This window comes from Mobula birostris, chromosome 2, assembly GCF_030028105.1.
Source record: "Mobula birostris isolate sMobBir1 chromosome 2, sMobBir1.hap1, whole genome shotgun sequence".
NCBI classification, from domain to species: Eukaryota; Metazoa; Chordata; class Chondrichthyes; order Myliobatiformes; family Myliobatidae; genus Mobula; species Mobula birostris.
The window spans coordinates 82,026,892-82,042,965 of NC_092371.1; the positions used below are offsets into that span (position 1 = coordinate 82,026,892).

At 41.9% G+C, this 16,074-nt stretch overlaps 1 protein-coding gene across 2 annotated transcripts in view; it reads left to right on the forward strand.

Moving 5' to 3' along the window:
- LOC140188072 (serine/threonine-protein kinase 3/4) overlaps positions 1–16,074 on the forward strand; it is a 220,394-nt gene that overhangs the window by 57,800 nt on the left and 146,520 nt on the right. For both annotated transcript variants that reach the window (XM_072244018.1, XM_072244027.1), the window contains exon 7: positions 13,486–13,623. In XM_072244018.1, coding sequence (XP_072100119.1) covers positions 13,486–13,623 — 138 coding nt within the window. The remainder of the gene's footprint in view (positions 1–13,485; positions 13,624–16,074) is intronic.

The window sequence follows — 16,074 nt, forward strand, 5'->3', positions numbered from 1 at the left end:
CCTCAAACCCTGCCTCCCATATAACCCCCCACCTTAAATTCCTCCATATACCTGTCTAGTAGTCTCTTAAACTTCACTAGTGTATCTGCCTCCACTACTGACTCAGGCAGTGCATTCCACGCACCAACCGCTCTCTGAGTGAAAAACCTTCCTCTAATATTCCCCTTGAACTTCCCACTCCTTACCTTAAAGCCACGTCCTCTTGTATTGAGCAGTGGTGCCCTGGGGAAGAGGTGCTGTCTATCCACTCTATCTATTCCTCTTAATATCTTGTACACCTCTATCATGTCTCCTCTCATCCTCCTTCTCTCCAAAGAGTAAAGCCCTAGCTCCCTTAATCTCTGATCATAATCAATACTCTCTAAACCAGGCAGCATCCTGGTAAATCTCCTCTGTACCCTTTCCAATGCTTCCACATCCTTCCTATAGTGTGGCGACCAGAACTGGACACAGTACTCCAAGTGTGGCCTAACCAGAGTTTTATAGAGCTGCATCATTACATCGTGACTCTTAAAATCTATCCCTTGACTTATGAAAGCTAACACCCCATAAGCTTTCTTAACTACCCTATCTACCTGTGAGGCAACTTTCAGGGATCTGTGGACATGTACCCCCAGATCCCTCTGCTCCTCCACACTACCAAGTATCCTGCCATTTACTTTGTACTCTGCCTTGGAGTTTGTCCTTCCAAAGTGTACCACCTCACACTTCTCCGGGTTGAACTCCATCTGCCACTTCTCAGCCCACCTCTGCATCCTATCAATGTCTCTCTGCAATGTTCGACAATCCTCTACACTATCTACAACAACCCCAACCTTTGTGTCGTCTGCAAACTTGACAATCCACCCTTCTATACCCACATCCAGGTCGTTAATAAAAATTACAAAAAGTAGAGGTCCCAGAACCGATCCTTGTGGGACACCACTAGTCACAACCCTCCAATCTGAATGTACTCCCTCCACCACCACCCTCTGCCTTCTGCAGGCAAGCCAATTCTGAATCCACCTGGCGAAACTTCCCTGGATCCCATGCCTTCTGACTTTCTGAATAGGCCTACCATGTGGAACCTTGTCAAATGTTTTACTAAAATCCATATAGATCACATCCACTGCACTACCTTCATTTATATGCCTGGTCACCTCCTCAAAGGACTCTTATCAGGCTTGTTAGACACGATCTGCCTTCACAAAGCCATGCTGACTGTCCCTGATCAGACCATGATTCTCTAAATGCCCATAGATCCTATCTCTAAGAATCTTTTCCAACAGCTTTCCCAGCACAGATTTAAGGCTCACTGGTCTATAATTACCCGGCCTATCCCTACTATCTTTTTTGAACAAGGGGACAACATTCGCCTCCCTCCAGTCCTCCAGTACCATTCCCGTGGACAACGAGGACGTAAAGATCCTAGCCAGAGGCTCAGCAATCTCTTCCCTCGCCTCGTGGAGCAGCCTGGGGAAAATTTGTGCGCATGTGCCGGTCGTGCATGCAGCCTGTTACAGTTGCTCTGTAATTTCTTACTTTTAAACTTTTTAACTTAGGTTATTTGTTGTATTTTTTTCTCACGGTAACACGTTGAAGCTGCACCCTCTCTAGCATGCTGGTGGAGAGAGTTCTACTTGTTTTTTTAGCACTGGAAATAGTTACATTTGGACATGTCTCATTAGCGTGGCAGCAGGATGGCCGCATAGTTTATTCCAGGGACCAGCTGACTGCGCTTATGCTGGCCGGTTTAGCGAACAGAGCAGCAGACATCCCAGCTGAAATCCAGAGGAAAACACACAGAGGATGCAGAGTGGGATCAAAAAGGCGAGGGAAGAGGACCGGGTTGAGACAACAGAGGCTTATGGAGAAGAGAAGTTATAAGCCGTGTCTCCCCTCTCTCATCATGGGAAATGTGAGATCGCTGAGGAATAAAATCAACGAACTGACGGCGCTTGTCAGGAGTCAGAGAACATTTCGGGAGAGCAGTGTCATGTGCTTCACTGAGATGTGGCTGCACGAGGACATACCCGATCAAAGCGTTTCCATAGAGGGCTTCCAGACCGTTCGAGCTGACCGGAATTGCACTGAACGCTAAAAAGAGGGCGTTTAGAGATGGAAATAGGGAGGAGCTGAGGGCAATACAGAGGGACCTGAAAGCCAGGATCAGAGAGGCTAAAGACAGGTACAGGAGGAAGCTTGAGTGGAAACTCCAGCAGAACAACATGAGAGAGATCTGGAGGGGGATGAGGACCATCACTGGGTTCCGGCAAACTAGCAACAGAGGAGCTGAGGGCAGTGTGGACAGGGCCAACGAACTTAACCTGTTCTTTAACAGATTTGACATTGTGACCCCTGCCCATCCCCCACATGAGCCATCTGTTGTCCACCCCCAACCAACACATATTCCACTCTCCCCTCCTACCCCTCATCACAGTCCCCCACCCTGCTCTCATGACTATACCCCTTCCCCACACAAAACCACCACGGTGGGCTTCACAGCTGAACAGGTGAGAAGACAGCTGAAACATCTCAACCCAAGCAAGGCTGCAGGACCGGATGGTGTCAGTACTAGGGTGCTCAAAGCCTGTGCTCCTCAGCTATGTGGAGTACTTCGCCATGTATTCAACCCGAGCCTGAGGCTCCGGAGGGTTCCTGTATTGTGGAAGACGTCCTGCCTCGTCCCTGTGCCGAGGACACTGCGCCCCAGCGGCCTCAATGACTACAGACCGGTGGCATTGACCTCCCACATCATGAAGACCCTGGAGAGACTTGTTCTGGAGCTGCTCCGGCCTATGGTCAGGCCACACTTAGATCCCCTCCAGTTTGCCTACCAGCCCCGACTAGGAGTTGAGGATGCCATCGTCTACCTGCTGAACCGTGTCTACGCCCACCTGGACAAGCCAACGAGCACTGTGAGGGTCATGTTTTTTGACTTCTCCAGTGCATTCACACCATCCACCCTGCTCTGCTTGGGGAGAAGCTGACAGTGATGTAGGTGGATGTTCCCCTGGTGTCATGGATTCTTGATTACCTGACTGGCAGACCACAGTACGTGTGCTTGCAACACTGTGTGTCCGACAGAGTGATCAGCAGCACTGGGGCTCCACAGGGGACTGTGTTGTCTCCCTTCCACTTCACCATTTACACCTCGGACTTCAACTACTGCACAGAGTCTTGTCATCTTCAGAAGTTTTCGGATGACTCTGCCATAGTTGGATGCATCAGCAAGGGAGATGAGGCTGAGTACAGGGCTACAGTAGGAAACTTTGTCACATGGTGTGAGCAGAACTATCTGCAGCTTAATGTGAAAAAGACTAAGGAGCTGGTGGTAGACCTGAGGAGAGCTAAGGTACCGGTGATCCCTGTTTCCATCCAGGGGGTCAGTGTGGTCATGGTGGAGGATTACAAATACCTGGGGATACGAATTGACAATAAACTGGACTGGTCAAAGAACTCTGAGGCTGTCTACAAGAAGGGTCAGAGCCGTGTCTATTTCCTGAGGAGACTGAGGTCCTTTAGCATCTGCCGGACGATGCTGAGGATGTCCTACGAGTCTGTGGTGGCCAGTGCTATCATGTTTGCTGTTGTGTGCTGGGGCAGCAGGCTGAGGGTAGCAGATACCAACAAAATCAACAAACTTATTCGTAAGGCCAGTGATGTTGTAGGGATGGAACTGGACTCTCTGACGGTGGTATCTGAAAAGAGGATGCTGTCTAAGTTGCATGCCATCTTGGTCAATGTCTCCCATCCACCACATAATGTACTGGGTAGGTGCAGGAGTATATTCAGCCAGAGACTCATTCCTCCAAGATGCAGCACAGAGCATCATAGGAAGTCATTCCTGCCTGTGGCCATCAAACTTTACAACTTCCTCCCTTGGAGGGTCAGACACCCTGAGCCGATAGGCTGGTCCTAGACTTATTTCATAATTTACTGGCATAATTTACATACTACTATTTAACTGTTTATGGTTCTATTACTATTTATTATTTATGGTGCAACTGTAACAAAAACCAATTTTCCCCCTGGGATCAATAAAGTATGACTATGACTATTCTGTCATGTCCCGGGGACTTATTGGTCCTAATGTAGTTTAACAACTCCAACACCTCCTCTCCCTTAATATCAACATGCTCCAGAACATCAACCTCACTCATATTGTCCTCACCGTCATCAAGCTCCCTCTCATTGGTGAATACCGAAAGGAAGTATTCATTGAGGACCTCGCTCACTTCCACAGCCTCCAGGCACATCTTCCCACCTTTATCTCTAATTGGTCCTACCTTCACTCCTGTCATCCTTTTGTTCTTCACATAATTGGAGAATGTCTTGGGGTTTTCCTTTACCCTACTTGCCGAGGCCTCCTCATGCCCCCTTCTTGCTCTTCTCAGCCCCTTCTGAAGCTCCTTTCTTGCTTCCCGATATTCCTCAATAGACCCATCTGATCCTTGCTTCCTAAGCCTCATGTATGCTGCCTTCTTCCACCTGACTAGATTTTCCACCTCAGTTGTCACCCATGGTTCCTTCACCCTACCATTCTTTATGTTTCTCACCGAGACAAATTTATCCCTAACATTCTGCAAGAGATCTCTAAACATCGACCACATGTCCATAGTACATTTCCCTGCAAAAACATCATCCCAATTCACAACTGCAAGTTCTAGCCTTATAGCCTCATAATTTGCCCTTCCCCAATTAAAAATTTTCCTATTCTGTCTGATTCTATCCTTTTCCATGATACTGCTAAAGGCCAGGGAGTGGTGGTCACTGTCCCCCAGATGCTCACCCACTGAGAGGTCTGTGACCTGACCCGGTTCATTACCTAGCACTAGATCTAGTATGGCATTCCCCCTAGTCTGCCTGTCAACATACTGTGACAGGAATTCGTCTTGGACACACTTAACAAACTCTGCCCCATCTAAACCCTTGGAACTAATCAGGTGCCAATCAATATTAAGGAAGTTAAAGTCACCCATGATAACAGCCCTGTTACTTTTGCACCTTTCCAAAATCTGCCTCCCCATCTGCTCCTCTGTATCTCTGCTGCTACCAGGGGGCCTATAGGATACCCCCAACAGAGTAACTGCTCCCTTCCTGTTCCTGACTTCCATCCATACTGATTCAAAAGAGGATTCTGCTACATTACCCACCCTTTCTGTAGCTGTAATAGTATCTCTGACCAGTAATGCCACCCCTCATCCCCTTTTCCACCCTCTCTATCCCTTTTAAAGCACTGAAATCCAAGAATATTGAGAATCCATTCCTGCACTGGTGCCAGCCAAGTCTCTGTAATGGCCACTACATCATAATTCCATGTATGTATCCAAGCTCTCAGTTCATCACCTTTGTTCCTGATGCTTCTTGCATTGAGGTACACACACTTCAGCTCTTCTGCCTTACTATCTTTACACCATTTATTCTGCTTCTCTTTCCTCAAAGCCTCTCTATATGTTAGATCAGGCTTTATTCCATGCAGTTCTTTCACTGCTCTATTGCTCCGGGTCCCATCCCCCTTGCAAATTAGTTTAAACCCTCCCGAACCATGCTAGCAAACCTACCTGCAAGGATATTGCTCCCCCTCGAGTTCAGGTGCAACCCATCCAATCTGTACAGGTCCCACCTTCCTCAGAAGAGATCCCAATGATCCAAAAATCTAAAACCCTGCTCCCTGCACCAACTCCTCAGCCACGCATTCAACTGCCATCTCCTCCAATTCTTGCCATCACTATCACGTAGCATTGGCAGCAATCCTGAGAACGCCACCCTTGAGGTCCTGTTCTTCAGCCTTCTGCCTAGTTCCCGAAACTCACACTTCAGGACTTCATCCCTCTTCCTGCCTAATTTTGCTTTTTTGGGGGGGGGGGGGGGGTCAGATTTGCTGATTATTCAATAAATTCTGAAGATTATTCAGAAGTTAAGAATGAGGCATAAAACTGTTGCTTGTAATTGTTTTATTAAATGTTACAAGAGCAAAGAAGAACATGGTGCATCAGGAGAACAAACAAAAGACCAGACTAAAGAATTGTCATGGTTGTCTCATACTCAGATTAGGGATAACAATTCCAGTGATAACAATTAACCTATAAAACAGCCAGATTCAAGTGGCGTGAAACCTGTGACTGAAAACTAAAAGCTTCTAGAAAAGAGGTTCCCACCCTGGGGTCCACAGACCCTCTGTGTAATGGTATTGGTCCATAACATAAAAAAGGTTGGGAACCCCTGTTCTCTGAAAATTCAGAAGCAACTGTATCATAATTACTAGAAACTTCACTGAATATTTACATGTATATCGGTAATTATATAAAAATAAAAACAAGCAAAAGAAAGTTAAACTACTTGAAAAATAACAATTCTGCACCCCAGTCTAACATTTCCCATCAAGATAGAGATTTCTGCATATGGTTCCATGTTCATTGGCTTTGAATTTTTCTGCAGTTATGATGCAATCAAGGGTACTGGAGGTTTTTTTCTGTGGAATTAAGTTGCTATCTAGCAAACAGGGATCTCGTGCAGTAGAAAGCCGCATCATGAATTCCCATAGTGCTGCGAGTTTCAATTGACTTAATCAAATTGATTTTTTCAACATGTTAGTTAGTAATTGTAGAAGTGAAATTGATTGCAACAATGGAAAGCTGGTGCTGGGGACTTCCGGTAGCGCTCATGGAGTGAAGTCGCGTTCTTGACTCGCTCCATTACCTCTGAGTTTTTCTTCTTATGATCAGCTATATTTTAATTAACCATTAAGGCATTGACTTTTACAATACTTTGAAACAAATTGGGCTCTTCGATAATCGGATGTTTTTAAGGTCTGCTATGTCTAAGAATGGAAAAAACGGGAAGGACGGCAAACCTCCGGGTAGACCGAAAGGTACCGATTTCCCTCCGACTGAACCACCGGTGACTTTGAAAGCTATATCGGAGCTAATTCAAAGGGAAATTTCAACCTCTATTACGGAGCTGATTCGTGAGGAAATTTCAATTAATTTCCAGAAAATTGCCGATTCAATCGAGAAGATACAAATATCTATTACGGAACATCAGTCGGCTATATCTGATCTTCAAAAATCCACGCAACAAAGTGAGCTCAAGATGGAGAAAATCGAAGAAACAATTAATGTAATGAAGAAGAAACTCGACTTTCTGACCTTTAAAAACTCTGACTTAGAATCCAGAATGCGACGGCAGAATCTTCGAATGATTGGGGTGCGTGAAGCTGTTGAATCTGATAACCCTATGAAGTATTTTTCTCTACTTTTAAAAGATGCATTTCCTACTGTATTTCCTGACCAACCACCGTTATTGGATCGTGTTCACAGAGTTCCATCATACTCGCTTAGGTCAGATAAACCTCGACGTGTCATTTTACATTTTCATTACTTTCAAGACAAGGAGAAACTGTTTCGTTTCATTCGATCTAAAGGCTACATTGATTTTCTGGATCTTAAGTTCCGATTCGTGGAGGATTTCAGTAAACCAATTCGGGATCAACAGGTTCGTTACAGATCTGTGATGTCGGAACTCTACAAGATGGATTTAAAACCAGCGCTGCTTTACCCTGCACGTCTAAGGATTTGTACGTCAGATGGAACCCTCCGTTTTTTTGAATCTTCATCAGATGCCCAGAGTTATCTGGATCAATTTTCACCTTCAACATCTTAATCGTAATTTTTAACTATCTCGGTTGATTGGAGGTTGTGAATTTGTCAGTCTTAATTTTTTTTTTGCCTTGTATGGGCAGAAAAGTTTATTTTTGATTATTTAATATGGTTGCTAAACTTTCTTTTTAACTGCGTCATTCCTTTCTTTTTCCCAGGGGATTCTGGGTGGTTATTTCCTCACCGTCATTTTACGTATTTCCTTTGTGGCCTTAAATTTTGTAGTTTTTAAATCTACTTTGTTTTGTAGGTTTTTATAACTAGTTTATGTTAATAATCTCATTTTTTTTTGTTTTGTTTACTCATAGGGTTTGGGGTTTGTTGCGGTTTTTTTATATTTTCTGGCTTTTACTCTGTTATATTAAGTGTTTGTTTTAATTGAGTTAGCTTTTTTTATTCTTTTACTGTTTTATAATTAGCTGATCTTTTTTATATTTACACTTTTTTTTAGGGAGCGTCTATCGGAAGTCATGGGGGTAGTTTTAGTGCTTGCTTCTTTCGGGCTGGTCTGCGTTAGATTTAGCCTTGGGGTCATGGGGTGGGGGGTGGTGGGAGGGGCTTCACATTTTAGTTTCTTTCTTCTTGGGCTATGTACATTATTGAAGTATTGGTTACATTCTTCTTCCCGGTATCTCTTATTTGTTCTGTTCCCTTTCCGGGTTCGTGGGTCGAGCCTATCGTCAATCCTCCTTGTTGCGGGTTGACTTTAGGGTTTATGGAGTCTATTATTAATTTTGTCTCCTGGAATACTAATGGTCTTAATCATCCTACTAAAAGGAAAAAAGTTTTTAAAGTGTTCCGGAGACTTAAAGCACAAATTTTATTTTTACAAGAGACCCATGTGCGGAGGGGGGACAGACTACGTTTTTTTAAATTCTGGAAGGAACAACAGTTTCATTCAAACTCCAATGCTAAGATTCGAGGCGTCTCTATTTTTATAGACTCCTCAGTTACTTTTATACAACATGATACTATTTCTGATCCGAATGGTAGATTTTTATTGGTTAGTGGTCTACTATTTAATAAAAAGGTAGTTTTGGTTAATGTTTATGCTCCTAATATGGATTGTCCGGAATTTTATAAATCATTATTCAATCAGTTCCCAAATTTGAATGAGTTTTCATTGATCTGGGGCGGAGATCTTAATACCTGTTTATCTCCAGCTTTGGACTGTTCGGCTCCTCTACGGACCTTACCTAATAAATCTGCAACTTTGATTAATTCATTCCTCTCTGATTCTGGACATCTGGCGTTTTTTGCATCCTCAGGAAAAAGATTTTTCTTTTTTTTCACATGTTCACCATTCCTATTCAAGAATTGATTATTTCTTTATTGACTCTCGTCTTATTTCTTCAGTGATTAAATGTGATTATGACTCTATAACCATTTCGGATCATGCTCCACTTAAGCTTTCTATTAAAATTCAGGCCAATACACAAAATGATAGACAATGGCGTTTTAATTCGCTGTTGCTTCAGGACTCGGACTTTGTTAACTTTATGAATGAACAGATTGATCTTTTTTTTACAATTAACTATACAGAGGATATTTCTGTGAACATTCTTTGGGATACTTTTAAAGCTTATATTCGTGGTCAGATTATCTCATATTCTGCTGCTTTGAGGAAGAAGCTGAAGCAGGAGGAGTTGGTAATTGTGGACAAGATTAAGGAAATTGGTAAGAAATATGTTATAGCTCCTTCTGAGGAGTTATATAAACAAAGAACTGAACTTCAAATGAAACACAGTTTATTACTTTCGTCCTCAATTGTAAACCAATTAAAGAAAACAAGAAACACACATCAAAGTTGCTGGTGAACGCAGCAGGCCAGGCAGCATCTCTAGGAAGAGGTGCAGTCGACGTTTCAGGCTGAGACCCTTCGTCAGGGCTAACTGAAGGAAGAGTGAGTAAGGGATTTGAAAGTTGGAGGGGGAGGGGGAGATCCAAAATGATAGGAGAAGACAGGAGGGGGAGGGATGGAGCCAAGAGCTGGACAGGTGATAGGCAAAAGGGGATACAAGAGGATCATGGGACAGGAGGTCCGGGAAGAAAGACGGGGGGGGGGACCCAGAGGATGGGCAAGAGGTATATTCAGAGGGACAGAGGGAGAAAAAGGAGAGTGAGAGAAAGAATGTGTGCATAAAAATAAGTAACAGATGGGGTACGAGGGGGAGGTGGGGCCTAGCGGAAGTTAGAGAAGTCGATGTTCATGCCATCAGGTTGGAGGCTACCCAGACGGAATATAAGGTGTTGTTCCTCCAACCTGAGTGTGGCTTCATCTTTACAGTAGAGGAGGCCGTGGATAGACATGTCAGAATGGGAATGGGAAAGAAAACAAGAAGTGAATTTTATGTACACAGTGACAAAATTGGCAAATTGTTGGCTAATCAACTGAAGTCTAATTATGCTAAATCTCAAATTAATCAGATTTATAACCAAAATGACCGACTGATACTTGCTCATGCGGGGATTAATCAAACCTTCTGTGATTTTTATTCTTCCTTATATCAATCAGAGTCTCCTCGAGATTCTAAATATATGAATGATTTTTTAGATAACCTAGACTTCCCTGAGATTTCACAGGATATGTCTTCTATGTTAGATACTCCCATTACCACGGATGAGATTAAGAATGTTATTTTCTCTATGAATTTGGGGAAAGCTCCTGGCCCTGATGGGTTTACCGTAGAATTTTATAAATGTTTCGCACCTTCATTAATCCCTTGGTTCTGTAGGGTTTTTGAGGCTTCATTAAAATTTGGTAAACTTCCCGAATCTTTCAATAGAGCGTCAATCTCTCTAATAGTAAAGAAGGATAAAGATCCTGCTCAATGTGCATCTTATAGAGCAATATCTTTACTAAATGTTGATTCTAAAGTTTTTTCTAAGTTATTAGCAAATAGATTAGAAAAAGTACTTCCTTTTATTATTTCGGAAGACCAAACGGGTTTTATTAAAGGTCGTTACTCTTTTTATAATATTCGTACACTGTTAAATATTGTTTATACTCCCTCACAAAATGTTCCTGAGTGTGTTATCTCTTTAGATGCTGAGAAAGCTTTTGATAGAGTAGAATGGCCTTACTTATTTAAGGTGCTTGAAATGTTTAATTTTAGCTCGAAATTTATATCCTGGATTAAACTGTTATATCATTCTCCTGTGGCCTCGGTCCGTACTAACTCTTTAAGTTCACCTTTTTTCCCTCTTTTTTGAGGTACTCGACAAGGTTGTCCTCTTAGTCCTTTATTATTTGATATTGCATTAGAACCTCTTGCAATTGCCATTCGAGAACCTCCAAATATTACTGGGATAACTCGGGGCTTAAAGTCCCATAAAATATCACTCTATGCTGATGACTTACTTTTATATATTTCTAATCCCCAAAAATCCATCCCTGCTGTTTTAGAGCTATTAGCACAATTTGGCCTTTTTTCAGGTTATAAATTAAATCTTAGTAAGAGTGAACTTTTCCCGATTAATAAACAACTTCCCTTATATCATAACTTTCCATTTAAATTGATTAATAATTATTTTTCATATCTTGGGATTAAAATTACTTGTAAATACAAAGATTTATTTAAGATTAACTTTTTACCCTTAATTGACCATATTATTCAACTTTCATCTAAATGGTTTCCTTTATATTTAACTTTGATTGGTCGTATTAATGCAGTTAAGATGTTTTTTTTGCCAAAATTTTTATATATATTTCAGGCATTACCAATTTTTGTTCCAAAATCTTTTTTTGATAAAGTTGACTCCAAAATTTCTTCATTTATTTGGCAAAATAAAAACCCGAGACTGGGTAAAATACATTTACAGAAAGCTAAGAGAGATGGAGGTTTAGCATTACCTAACTTTAGATCTTATTATTGGGCAATTAATATTCGACATATGAAATTTTGGTTACTTGACCAGGATATACTATCCATTCCTAAATGGGTAGCATTGGAATTACAATCTGTTCAGGGTTATACACTTGGCTCTATTTTAGGTTCCTCTCTTCCTTTTGATTTGAAACGCCTTAAACAGGTATCTAACCCGATAGTTAAATATACCTTACGTATTTGGTTTCAATTCAGAAAATTTTTTGATCTTAATCAATTTGGGCTAGCGATTCCTATTTTAGGTAACATATTTTTTCCTCCCTCTTTTACGGATCGTGCTTTTCAAATTTGGAAGACTGGAGGTATTTCACGGTTTTTGGATTTATTTTTAGATAGTTCCCTTATGTCTTTTGAACAATTATCTAATAAATATAATTTATCAAGAATACATTTTTTTAGATATCTACAAGTTAGAAATTTCCTAAGTACTATACTTTCTTCCTTTCCAATGCTTCCTCCTACATACATTTTAGATACTATAATTAACCTTAATCCATGTCAGAAAGGTGCATCGGCTATGATTTATAATATTATTATGAAACTTAGGAAAGCTCCATTTGATAAGATTAGGGTAGATTGGGAACAGGAATTGGGGTTTACCATTTCCGTGGATGACTGGGGGCAGATTTTACAATTAGTCAATACTTCCTCTATCTGTGCTAAACATTCCCTAATTCAATTTAAAGTTGTTCATAGAGCACATATGTCCAAAGATAAATTAGCTCGCTTTTATTCTCATATTAATCCTTTTTGTGATAGATGTCCAGGGCAGATAGCCTCTTTAACTCATATGTTTTGGCCCTGTCCTACTCTGGAAACTTTTTGGAGAGACATTTTTAATATTATCTCTAAGGTATTGAATATAGATATCTCTCCTCACCCTATTACTGCTATCTTTGGACTACCTAAAATTTCCAGTAATCTTTCTCCTTCAGCCCGTAGAATGATTGCATTTCTTACTTTAATGGAGAAAAGATGTATTTTACAACATTGGAAAGAGCTTAATGCTCCAACTACCTTTTTTTGGTTTTCTCAGACGATATTATGCTTGAATTTGGAGAAAATTAGAAGCAATCTTTATGATTCCTCATTTAAATTTGAACAGACCTGGAGATCTTTTATTCAATATTTTCACTTAATGTAATATATACCCTTCTTGTTTTTTTTACTGTTTTTAATGGAGGTCGGGATTGAGGACGTGATTTTAAGTTTTTTAACTCTGTTTGGTTTCAAGTTAGCCCATTGCTTTGCTTTGCTTTTAGTTAGTTGCACGGTGGTTTTTTTGGGGTTTTTTTTTTTCCTTTTCTCTATTGATATATATATTAAAATTAGTATACTATTATGTTACCTTGGTACGTTATGTTTAAATTACATTGTTTGTATCATTTTTTTGTATTAGTATCTCCTGTAATTTTATTATATTCTAACAGTGTATTAGTGCCTATATGGCTTACCTTTTTGTATACTTATTCAATAAAAAGATTTAAAAAGAAAGAAAGGAAAGCTGGTGCTTACGATCTTCTAGAAGGCCTGGATAGAGTGGACATGGAGAGGATGTTTCCAGTAGTAGGAGAGTCTAGGATCTGAGAGCACAGCCTCAAAATAAAGGGACATCTCTTTAGAACAGAGAGGAGGAGGAAATTCTTTAGTCAACAGGTGGTGAATCTGTGGAATTCATTGCCACACAATTGTGGAGGCCAAGTTATTGAGTATATTTAAAGTGGAGGCTGATAGGTTCTTGATGAGTAAGAGCGTCAGAGGTTATGGAGGGAGAAGGAAGGAAGGAGAAGATTTGAGAGGGAAATAACTTGGCCATGATTGAATGGTGGAGCAGATTGGATGGGTCAAGTAATCTAATTCTGCTTCGATGTCATATGATAGTGTTTATTTTTTATTCAAGCAAGATTTAACGATTTATCTAAAAGTGAGCTGAAATAAAATTTTTTCTTATTCTGCAGGCTATTTTCATGATTCCAACGAACCCACCACCAACATTCCGGAAACCAGAACTCTGGTCGGATGAATTTACAGATTTCGTGAAGCAGTGTTTAGTTAAAAACCCAGAGCAAAGAGCTGCTGCTACGCAGCTCCTACAGGTACGTGCAAGTTGAATGTGACCGCGGCCACTAAAGAAATTTAATCTGGGCAATGCATGTTCCACAGGCCAGTCAGTACCTGAGGGTTAATTTAACCAGTACTGCAAACATCACGGCCTGAAACATGATATTCAACCAAATCCTGGTGTTGTACTAGTGGAATATGGTAATGCTAACAGGAATTATAATACTTACTGGATACTATTGATGTTACAACAGGAAATATGATGCTGTAAACCTCAGATAACTCCAGCACACTGGTGACATTGATGGTGATGGATTGGCAGATTTTAAAGACTATTGGTTCTTGTTCTATTAGTACTCAACGCTTTTATTTCACTTTTTAGTAGTATAATTTTCTTTTTCCCAGTTAACTCTGAAAAATCAAATCAAGTGAGATTCAAGGGTCCATGAAAAATATGCAAAAATCGTAAAGAACAATGACTAAACATGGAATGAGGGAGAGAGGGGAAACTGTGCTGTTCGTAGGAATGAGTGCACAGTATTACACTTATGAATCAAATAATATTATGGAAGCTTGTTGGTATGCAGGGAAATCTGTAGGTCAGGTGTTTGTAACCCAGGGACAGGGGTGTCCTAGAGGTTTTTGCTAAAGGATTGCTGGGTATAAGCAGGAGCTGCAGGAAGACATTAAAGTGAAGTTGTATAGGAATATGACTGAAGTATACTGGGTGACAGTAGAGATAAGGGGTGATCTTAGCCAGGACTGGACCCAGTAAGGACATGTACATTATGATCAATTATGATACCAGCTAAATATTTTGTTCAGATAGTTTGTCATTTAACTTGCGATATGTTGGAGAGATATGTACCAGCTTACCCCTGCAAAGCTGCATTTGAATTGTATACAAGTCCTTTCTGTTACACTTGCTCAAGGTTTTTGTAGAAAAGGAATTCTTTGTTGTGTCTGCTGGATCCAGGAAGAAGAAAACATGGTGTGACTGGTGTGATTAGATGTATAAACATGTAGATTGTACTCACTGTGGTTCTTAACCTAAGGGGCTTGGAATGCCACAGCATCCCCGCAACAGATTATTCACCTCACGTAGTGGTGACTGAAGTTTTATTTTGGAGAAGACAGGACCTGAGTTGAAGTGGAATATGAGGGAGTCAGAGACCACTGGGTTGAAAAGGCTCAATAGTGACATGACACTGGAAGGAGGGGAGAGAGGGAGATGGTTGTCCTCAAGTTGGGGAAGGAGACAGATGGCATTCTCCATGAGGTGGGAGCCGATGTCCTATGAATTGGGAGAGGAGAAAGATGGCATTCTCTCTCCCATGGGGGAGCTGGAGGAGGATAGAGACAAGATTCTCTGTGTGTCGGGAGAGGAGAGAGAGAGAGAGAGACAGTGGTCTCACTTACGATCCCCACCACCATCTGAGTTGGAGAAGGAAAGATTGGACAGTTTTTGTGCACCAGGAGAAGAGAGGCAGTGGTCTCTCTCTCACACCTTCCCCTCCTCCCACCAACCAGGATGTAGGAGAAGAGAGATGACGGCCCTCTGAATTGGGAGGAAGAGTGCAGGAGAGTCTGTGGGTGTAAAGTCTCTTTATACACTTGGTGCTGTGTGAGAGACTCGCACTACCCACGGGACCGGTCGGTCTGTAGCAGACTGGAAATCAATCCATCCATGCACACTCAGCCAAAGGTTTCCTGAGGTTCTCTGGAAAAGGTCTGGGGTTCTGGGCGCACGTTTTGAGTTGGGGGTGGGATACAGCTGCCAGGATCTGGAGTAGGGAGAGAACAGCGAAAGGGACTCACAGGAAGAGGTCCTGAAGTGGAAGAGCAGGGGTAGGTGGGTGGCTTCGCTTCGGGGGAGAAGGCAAACACCTGCAGGCATGGAGGGTGGAGTTGGTGGGAGGTGAGGGATGGAGAGATGCAGGAGAAGAGTACACATGAACAGAGAGAGAGAAACCAAGAAGGGGTGGGAGAAGGAGCTGAGAGGGAGGGGAAATCAAGGAAAAGCAGAAAGAGGCATCCATCAGGATAGCTAGCACTCGATCTGTGCGCTGTTTTATGTAGTAAATCAAATGACTAGACATTCTGCAGATGCTGGAAATCCAGAAGAATGCACACAAAACACTGGAGGAACAGCAGATCAGGCAGTATCTATGGAGAGGAACAAACAATCAACATTTTGGGTTGAGATCCTTCATCAGGACTGGAAAGGGAGAGGGCAGAAGCCAGAAAAAGAAGGTGATAGGTGAGACCATGTGAGGGGGAAGGTTTGTGGGGCGGGGGGTGGGAGTGAAGTGAGATGGTAGAAGAAGTAAAGAGGTGAAGGAGGAGGAATTTAATAGGTGAGGACAGTGGACAGAAGAAAGGGAAGGAGGGAAACCAGAGGGAGGTGGTGGACAGGTGAGGAGAAGAGAAGGGTAACCAGAGTGGGGAATGGAAAAGTAAAGGAGGAGGGAAGGGAGAAGAAATTA